General features: G+C 36.6%; 1 protein-coding gene across 4 annotated transcripts in view; it reads left to right on the forward strand.

Annotated features, from left to right (window-relative positions):
• Positions 1-8,947, forward strand: part of LOC107876760 — a 17,701-nt gene extending 8,754 nt beyond the window's left edge. For 3 of the 4 annotated variants that reach the window (XM_016723618.2, XM_016723630.2, XM_016723627.2), the window contains 4 exons: positions 5,053-5,150; positions 5,238-5,295; positions 6,159-6,280; positions 6,434-6,969. In XM_016723618.2, the coding sequence (XP_016579104.1) occupies positions 5,053-5,150; positions 5,238-5,295; positions 6,159-6,280; positions 6,434-6,596 (441 nt within the window). In that variant the 3' untranslated portion in view covers positions 6,597-6,969. Of the gene's footprint in view, positions 1-5,052; positions 5,151-5,237; positions 5,296-6,158; positions 6,281-6,433; positions 6,970-8,578 lie in introns of those variants that run through there. The other variant, XM_016723623.2, reaches the window with a different exon arrangement.
• Positions 8,948-9,438: the final 491 nt, after the last annotated feature.

The following is a 9,438-nucleotide window of genomic DNA, read 5'->3' on the forward strand; positions in this document are numbered from 1 at the left end:
GTTATAAATTTGGTGTCAAGTTTAGGGTCATATTTATGTATTATGCCCTTAGATTTTAAGCTGGACGCGCCCAGTTTTGCGTGTTGAACACGCATTTTGCCACGTAGGACCAAAGGTAATATTTTTGCAGTTTTGAATAGTTAAAGGTCATATTTGTGCACTGTCAAAGTTTAAGATCAAAGTTATAATTTGGTGTCAAGTTTAGGGTCATATTGATGTATTATGCCTATATGTTGCTTACTTTAGGTACTTTTACAAGCTTTTCATGGTTTAACTCAATGATTTTCCTTGAATTTCTCGTTCCTGAAGGAGAGAAAAACAGACATGAAAAAGGAGAGAAAAAATCTGAGAAGCAGGATAGATTTTTCATTCATACAGCAAAAAATATATAATAAATATGGTTTGAAATATCCCTCAAAACCTGGGAACCTGTCTCCTTAAGTTGTGTTGAAATAAAGCACAACCACACACTACAAAGCTTCTAAAGATCTAGTAACTTACAACAAAAAGTAATCTATAGAGACAACAAAATATCAAGACTAAAAAACCAAACTGACAGCAGTTAGCATCATTGGAAAAAAAACAACATCCTTCATCACTCCTCCTTGATGCAAGTGTTGCTGGTTACTCCAAGCTTAGATCTAAGAAACTCGAATCGCGTTTCTGTAATGCTTTTGTGAAGATATCAGCTAGTTGGTCTTCACCATAGCAATGCAGAATTTGAACTTCATTCTCTCTTTCGACTTCTCGAATGGAGTGATATTTGATTTTAATGTGTTTAGTGTTTCCATGAAAGACTGGATTCTCTACCATAACAACTGCAGACTTGTTATCACAAAGGACTTCTGTTGCTTTGCTTGGCTGAAACGCCAAGTCACTCAAGATTTTTCTCAACCATAAAGCTTGATTAACAGCCCCTGAGGCAGCAATGTACTCTGCTTCAGCAGTTGATTGAGCCACAGTTCCCTACTTCTTTGTGCACTAACAAATGACACCTGATCCTAGAGTGAAACAATATCCGGAAGTGCTTTTCATGTCATCTTGTGACCCAGCCCAGTCACTATCAGTGAACCCCAACAATTTCATAGATGTGGTTCTTTTATAGAACAGACCATAATCAATGGTGCCTCGAATGTACCTCAAAATTCTTTTTGCTGCTTTGAGGTGAATTTCAATTGGTGAATGCATAAACCTTGACAACACACTTGTTGTGTACATAATATCAGGCCTTATGGCAGATTGGTACAATAGAGAACCAAGCAAACTTTTAAAAAGTGAAGCATCAACCAAATAAGATTCATCTTTTTTCGTTATTTTGTCTCCTTAAACTGCAGGCGTACTTACTGGTTTGCATTTGTCAAGGCAAAACTTCTTTAATATTTCCGCAGCATTTTTCTTCTGAGCAATAAAAATTGCTTGAGAAGATTGACTAACCTCTATTCCTAAGAAATAAGTCATCTTTCCTAGATCATTCATTTCAAAAACCTTATTTATTTTCTCTTTGAAGTCTATGATAGACTTTGTGTTGTTGCCAATCACCAACAGATTGTCAACATAGAGCGAAACTACGAGAGAGTCATCAGTTTGTAGTCTGATATACAAGGTTTCTTCATTGCAGCTTCTATTGAACCCCAAATTCAGTAAGTAACTATCAATTTGTGCATACCAGACCCTAGGTACCTTCTTCAAGCCATAAAGTGCTTTTCTTAACAAGTATACCTGATCGCCAAATCCTCTAAAACCTTCAGGCCGCTGTACATAAATTTTCTCTTCAAGAAACTCGTTAAGAAAAACGGATTTTACATCGAGTTGAAATACTTGCCACCCTTGGTGTACTGCAACTGCGAGAAGCAATCTGATGGTATCAAACCTTGCAACTGGTGCAAAGGTTTCAAGAAAATCAAATTCCATGTTGTTGGGCATAACCTTTTACGACCAGCCTCGCTTTGTACTTGTTGAGTGTGCCATCTGAGTTCAACTTAGTCTTGAACACCTATCTAGTTCCAAGAACCTGCCTATCGTGAGGTCTAGGTACAAGTACCCACGTATCATTCTTGTTAGTCACATTGAGCTTCTCCTCCATGGCAGCCCTCCATTCTTGAATTTGCAATGCATTGTCTACACTTGTTGGCTCCAATATAGCAACATTGCATTTTCTATATATATCTTCAATTGATCTGGTACCTCTTACCGCGAAATCATCAGAATCTTCTTCATATGGAATTGATTCTTCTTGTTGGACACTTTGTTCTTGATTAGTGATCTATAAAGAAGAAACAACCATCTTCTTCTAGTCCCACATAACATTCTCATCAAACTTAATGCTTCTACTCACATGTATTTTCTGTGAAATAGGATTTAAAATCCTATAGCCTTTCGAAGTGTTGCTATAGCCCACAAATATTCCAACATCGGCTCTTTGATCAAGCTTATCCCTTTTAACTTCGGGAATATAAGAGTAACATATGCAACCGAACACTTTAAGATGTGACACTGTTGGCTTGGATCCAATCCATGCTTCATATGACATCTTTTCTTCAACAGCTCTTGTCGACAATCTATTCTGAAGATAGACAACGGTATTGACAGCTTTGACCTATAACACCTTTGGCAACCCTTTCTCAAATAGAAGACACCAAGTCATATTCATAATGGACTTTTTTTTCCTTTCACTTACACCGTTTTGCTATGGTGTGTAAGTAACAGTAAGTTGATGATTAATTCCTGCTTTCTGAAGGAAATCCTTAAACTGATTGGAAGTAAACTTTGTTCCATCATCAGACCTAAGATCTTTATCAAAGAGCCACATTGATTTTCAACAGTTGCTTTAAACTTTTGAAATGCGGCAAACACTTCAGATTTTTGCTTCAAAAAATAAACCCAACAAAACCTTGTAAGGTTATCAATGAACAAAAGAAAGTATTTTCTGCCATTATAAGGAGTGCTCATAGGTCCACACACATCAGTGTGTATTAGTTGGAGCTTTTTAGTAGCTCGCCAGACCTGATTCATAGGAAATGGTGATTGATGCTTCCCAATTTGACACACTCCACATATATTAGAGTTTTCATTTATGGAAGGAAAATCTGTCACAAGTTTCTTATTTTGCATCATTTTTAAAGACTTAAAATTGATGTGGCCAAGCCTTTTATGCCAGACATAAATGTCATCTTGTATGCCGACATAAGCTCCAATCTCAGTATGTTCCCAATCAAGAGGAAAGCTTCTATTGAGCATTTTGACCATGAGCAATTTTATACCAGTTGGATCCATGATTTCACATGCTTTATCTTTAAATAACAAGGCATAATTGTTCTCAAGCAACTGACCAACACTTAGAAGACTTTGGCTTATTTCAGGAACAAATGACTTTGGCTTATTTCAGGAACAAATAATATATCAGACATAAGCTTTATACCTGATGGAGTTTGAACAACAACTGCTCCTTTGCCCTTTGCATCCAAGAGTCTGCCATCTCCAACTCTGACTTTGGAAAAATAATTTTTGTTCAAACTTTCAAAGTTATTCAAGTTAGCTGTCATATGATGTGTACATCCACTATCAACAAGCCACACATCATGATCTTGAGATACTATATTGCATTCTCCAATAATAGAAGCTACAAACAACTTCTCTTCATGGTCTTCTACATTTTCAGCAACTTGAGTTGGCTGCACTTGAGCTGGTCGGGCTTGATTTGTTTTGCAGACCTTATCCACACGATCAAACTGTTTGCTGACCTTGCATTGAACTCCATGTCTGTACCAACAAAACTTCTCTGTATGATTGGTCTTTATACAATAGGGACAAGGTGGATACTTCGATCTTCTATATCTCCCTTTGTTGTTATATTGCTCCTTCTTCTCCTTGCCATGTCTTCTATTTAATTTCCCTTTTAATTCACCATCAGACTGAGCTTTAGACTTTTGATCAGCCACAAGAGCAACTTTATTTGAACTCTCTTCCTCTCTAAAAGCTTTTGTTTGCTCCACAGTTTGAAAAGCGTTGGATAGTTCATTCAACGTGACATGAGACATATCCCAAGTATCTTCTATTGAGGAGATTTTTGCTTCGAACTTCTCTGGGAGTGTCACCATCACCTTCTCAACAATCCTCTGCTCTTCTACTTTTTCTCCCAATAATCGAATCTGATTAACAATTTTCATGATCCTATCAATATAATCTTTCACTTTTTCAGTCTCTTTCATCCTTAACATCTCAAATTCTTTTCTTAGATTCAATATTTGCATTTGTCCTGTCCTATCACTCCCCTGAAATTCTTGCTTCAGCATATCCCAAGCTTCTTTGGCAGTTTCACATGCCATTATCCTTGTAAAAATTGATTCGGAGACGGCAGCGCGAATGAAAGACAAGGCTTTTGGACCTTTTGCAATCTCTTCTTCATGATTTCTGATCTGCTGAAGAATTGGGTTTGCTCTCAAAGGTTCTGGAGCATTGTCTTCCTCAACATGTTTCCATAAACCAAGACCTTTCAAGTATGTCCTCATCTTTACAGCCCTAACTTGGTAATTCTCTCCATTAAAGATAGGAGGTGAAAGAGGAGAGCTGATGGAAGCCATGTGAAAAAAGGAAAACTGGACAAAAAGAGACCTGAACAAGTTAAGTTTGTTGGGTGATCTTTGCTGTGTTTTTGCTCAGAAAACAGTCTCTTAAAGATCAATCTTGCACTGATGTCAATTGAAGGAGAGAGAGAAAAAACAGACATGAAAATGGAGAGAAAAATCTGAGAAGCAGGACAGATTTTTCATTCATACAGCAAAAAATATATACTACATGTGGTCTGAAATATCCCTCAAAATCTGGGAACCTGTCTCCTTAAGTGGTGCTGAAATAAAGCACAACCACACACTACAAAGCTTCTAAAGATCTAGTAACTTACAGCAAAAAGTAATCTACAGAGACAGCAAAATATCAAGACTAAAAAACCAAACTGAGAGTAGTTAGCATCACTGGAAAAAAAACAGCATCCTTCATCAGTTCCGCTATTAATAACGATGTTAATGGTAGACTAACTATGATGGGTTCTTTCAGGGTCTGCTTCTGCATTTGCAAGAAATTGAGAAGCTGTGCACAGAATTTCCCTCAACTATAGTTTTGCTTGATCATCTGGCTTTCTGTAAGCCTCCAAAGTAAGCCATCACTGAAATTTTCTTCTAAATCGTCATTCATGGGCGAGAATACAAAGAATAATGTTAGTTGATTTATCTGTCTTGTAGAAATGATGAGGAAAGACGAGGTTTCTCAGAACTGTTAAAGCTTTCAAGATTCCCACAGGTAACATTTGCTGAAACTCATACTTGATTTCTTTATTCTACAGTTAGTTCAATATGTAACGTCTGCATGTTAGATGATTCGGATCCTGTAGAAGACTAACATTGTTTAAAAAAAACCGAACCTAGTAAGTTCTTTGCTCTCAACATCCTCAAGATTCTAAACCTTTATAATTGGGACTCAAGACATTGAGACTTTCTTTTCTACTGTTGCGTGAGTCCTGCCTAATCATCAATTTTTAAGATGTTCCCCAAAAAATAGGAATATGAAGTGCTTCGTGCCTCGGTAGCGGTCATCATGATGCTTTTTTCCTCCCTCCATTTGTTAGACATACTAAAGTTAGCCATCCTGTTGAATGCTAGTAAAAGACTAATATGGTTTGATGTATTGTGTCTTATTTGATAATTTCTCTATGGGTAGTAGCAATCAGTGAAAAGTAGTAGGCTCTTCTTGTTGTTTGCAATTAGATTGGGGACCTTACGTTGATCTTCCCGATGGCTCTCGTGTTCGTTAGTTGCCCACGCCTTAGATTTGCTTGATAGTAAAATGGAAATGTATCCTCTTTACTTCTGTATTTTTTTTCTTATTGCTTTGATATATGTTCCTTAACTATTTCTTTTCTAGACTGTTTTGTCTTGAGCCGGGGGTCTATCGGAAACAACCTCTCTACCTCACCTCTGAGGTAGTGGTATGGACTGCGTACACTTACCCTCCCCAGACAACTCATAATACATGAGAAAAAGGAAGGTGGAGACTTTGAAATGCAATTACCGAACTATTTCATGCTTAGCCTATTGTGATCACCAACAGTTGGCTTAAGGTTATTGAGTTGATTGATATCTGAGGTCGTATTTGCATTGTGACAGATATATGTAAAATTTAGTGCTTTGTTCAGAGTGTCAAGAAATCCATATCCATATGAGGACTTATCTCAAGTTCTTGCTGAGCTAGTCTCCAGTTATGGTGCACACCGTGTCATGTGGGGAAGGTAATAGATAATATTCTTATTGTTCATTTCTCATTAGAACAACCTTAGAACTTCTAAATTGAGGGCCAAAATGTTCTCTAGTGATCATGCGACCATGTTCAAAAAATAGTTGTCTAGTGATCTCTGGATTTTGAACCTATCTACGTGCTGCAGTGACTTCCCCTTCATTGTAGCCGAATGTGGGTATAAGGAATCAAGAGAAGCAGTCTCTTATCTGGCTAAGCAAGGACATTTACCTTCTTCTGCCATGGAGTGGATCATGGGTAAGACAATTATGCAGCTCTTTGACGGAAAATGGAGTGATATTGCAAATTGACCATGAAACTTGACAGCTAGAAATAACAGGTTAGATGACTTTCAAACATGTCATTGAAACTTTAATTGTACTTGAGCATAGCAAAAGAGACAAGCTTTGAAACTTGGCAGCTAGAAATAACAGGTTAGATGACTTTCAAACATGTCATTGAACCCTTAATTGTACTTGGGCATACCAAAAGAGACAAGCTTTGTAAGCATTAGTGCAATAAACTATGGATCCACCGTCCTGTTTGGCTAAATCAGCACGTGGAGGCGGATCCAAAGCTTTACCTACGAATTCGCAGAACCAGTAACCTATACTCAATACCTTGTATATGTATTTGAATAATTCACTATTTTTTTTTTTTTTAAAATATTTGATTGTGGACCTAGTTATTATAGTAAGTTAATTTGAAATTACTATAGGAACTCATAAGTTTCAAATATTTGATCCGCCTCTGTTAGTGGATGCCATATTCAGTGTACTGTAACCAGAGGCACCATCATCAAGTTGCTTAGGCCTGTCCAAGGTATTGCAGTGAGAGCAATAGTAGGTTATAGGAGAATTGTTCTGTCCTAGTGTCCTGCAACAATGGGAGAAGTTTAATAAATTCACTTTTTTTTCCTTCTGTTTTCTTGTACTGATGATTAGCTATTCACTATTTGTTTTGTGAATCCTATGCTCTGCTAATATGGCCAATAGTAGTGTTGAGACTTAGCATTGTGCATATGACAATTGAGATAATAGCATAAGATTGGGTTGCATCTTCTTCCAAAAGCCATGCTGCAATTCGTGCAAGCCATTCCCCGTCTTGTGTGCTCGAACCTGTTGGATTGTACTGCTCGATAACCATTTGATGATAATGTTATACAAGAAAAGCTGTACATCACGAAGCATTTCTCCTTCAGGATAATCCAAATTTCAATACAACACTCTCTACGCTGCCTATTCTGGCGTGCTCTCCATTTCTCAGTCCAGTGGATTGCACAATTTCTACATTGTTGAGGAGTTGTTATATGCTACTATTGGATTTTACTCTACAATCAGTGTTTTTTCAGTCTTCCCCTGCACCATATTTAAGGTGTAATTGCATTCTGTGAAATAAATATCCAATCAAACACCTTTTCACCAGGCCATTTGTCTTGGACAGGTGAAGTTAAAACTTTTCAGAGGCTTCCCACCCCTTGTACTATCAAAAGATGTTACACAAAATGCACAACAAAAATGGTCATGAGCTAGAGGGTGAAAAAGTCATTTCATATTCCTCCTCCATAGTAATTGTCTCAAATTTTCTTGTTTCTTAGTTGTCTGAAGCAAGGCTTTGGCAAGCTAACTTCAGACAAAAGTATCTGAAGTTTTCTTGTACGCGTAATATACTAGGCAATAGTTAGAACTTCGGACGCCCATTTTGTCGGGAGTTAATTCTAAGTGGCTAAACTTGCAAAATTTATACATTTTGTCTATAACTAAAGTGGTGGCTCAAAATTGGTTATGTGCACTTGCCTCTCCATATTGGCATGATATATTGACGAGATAGTTTGGAGATACTTCAATTTATAGTAACAAATATTGAGCTCATAAATTGACATACAATTATGAGGTTATAGTGATAAAAATATGTGGAGTTCAAGTGAGAGATTGTAAAAATTATATGGATTCACTATTACTATGGGGGAAAGGAACTTGCTGGAAGAAGTACTAAAACAGGCATCTTGGGCCACTTTGAAGATCCTACTAGCTACTAAATACCTCAATAGAGCATGGTAGGCTATGACTGATATACAAAAATACCACTGTTTTCTATGAAAAGCTTCTATACCGGGTTAAGAGGCCAATATCAGAAGGTACCATAGAGAAAGTTCACCTGTAATAATTTGGGACTCAAATGCTTATATGGATCTTTATATTGCAAATAGCTGCCCACAAGAGATTCTTTACTCGAGATAAAACTACATAAATGGGGCGTCTCAACAAGTCTAGTCTGTCCTCTTTGTAAGCAGGTAAACGAGAGTATTGCGCACTTGTTCTTTATCCATGATGTCTCAGCATATATATAAGGAGGATGCTAACGCAATGGCTTGAGTATCAAGAGAGGACCTATGCAGTGGAATGCAAAATTATCATGGGCTGAGAAATGGACAAGGGGACACAGTCCAAGAGATCCAAGTGTATAGAACAATGATGCTAGCAGGGGCTGTGTATCACATTTGGAGGGAGAGAAACATGCGACTGTTCAGCAAAAACAGCACCCAAAGATCCTGATAGGAAATATCCTCCAAAAGATTCACTTTAGAGCAATCAACAAGATCAAAACTATTGACCATATATATATATATACTTTTCCATTTGATATGATATTATTTGATTTTTGAACTTTTGTAAGATACCTTCTTTTTTGTTGTTTTGTAATATTATTAATCCCGTTAGGCATGATCTAATGGAAAACTCATCAAAAATAATTAGTGAAAATTATAGTAGATATACTTTTCAGAAGATTTATCTCAGTCTATAACTCTATTTTTTCATAATTATAAAATTAACTATTTAATTGCAAGTTGTAGCCATTTTTGATAAAAGAAATATTAATTAATTTTATTTTTAAAAAATCGCATGTGTTCTAAAATAGATGTGTATATGAGTTCACACTCTCTGTGTAGGATATTTATGAGAGAGATATATTGGGGTAAAAAAGTTTTCCCATTTATACACGTTTCCTATTTTAAATTGGTTTATAGATTTAAATTTAGGCGTTTATAATTATCATTGCTCAATATATTTTCTAATTGATTTAGTAGGGTAATTACGAGGAGAAATAAGTGGTGAAACACTCTTTTTGTTATAAACTAATAAAACAACAAGA

This window comes from Capsicum annuum, unplaced genomic scaffold, assembly GCF_002878395.1.
Source record: "Capsicum annuum cultivar UCD-10X-F1 unplaced genomic scaffold, UCD10Xv1.1 ctg5038, whole genome shotgun sequence".
NCBI lineage: Eukaryota > Viridiplantae > Streptophyta > Magnoliopsida > Solanales > Solanaceae > Capsicum > Capsicum annuum.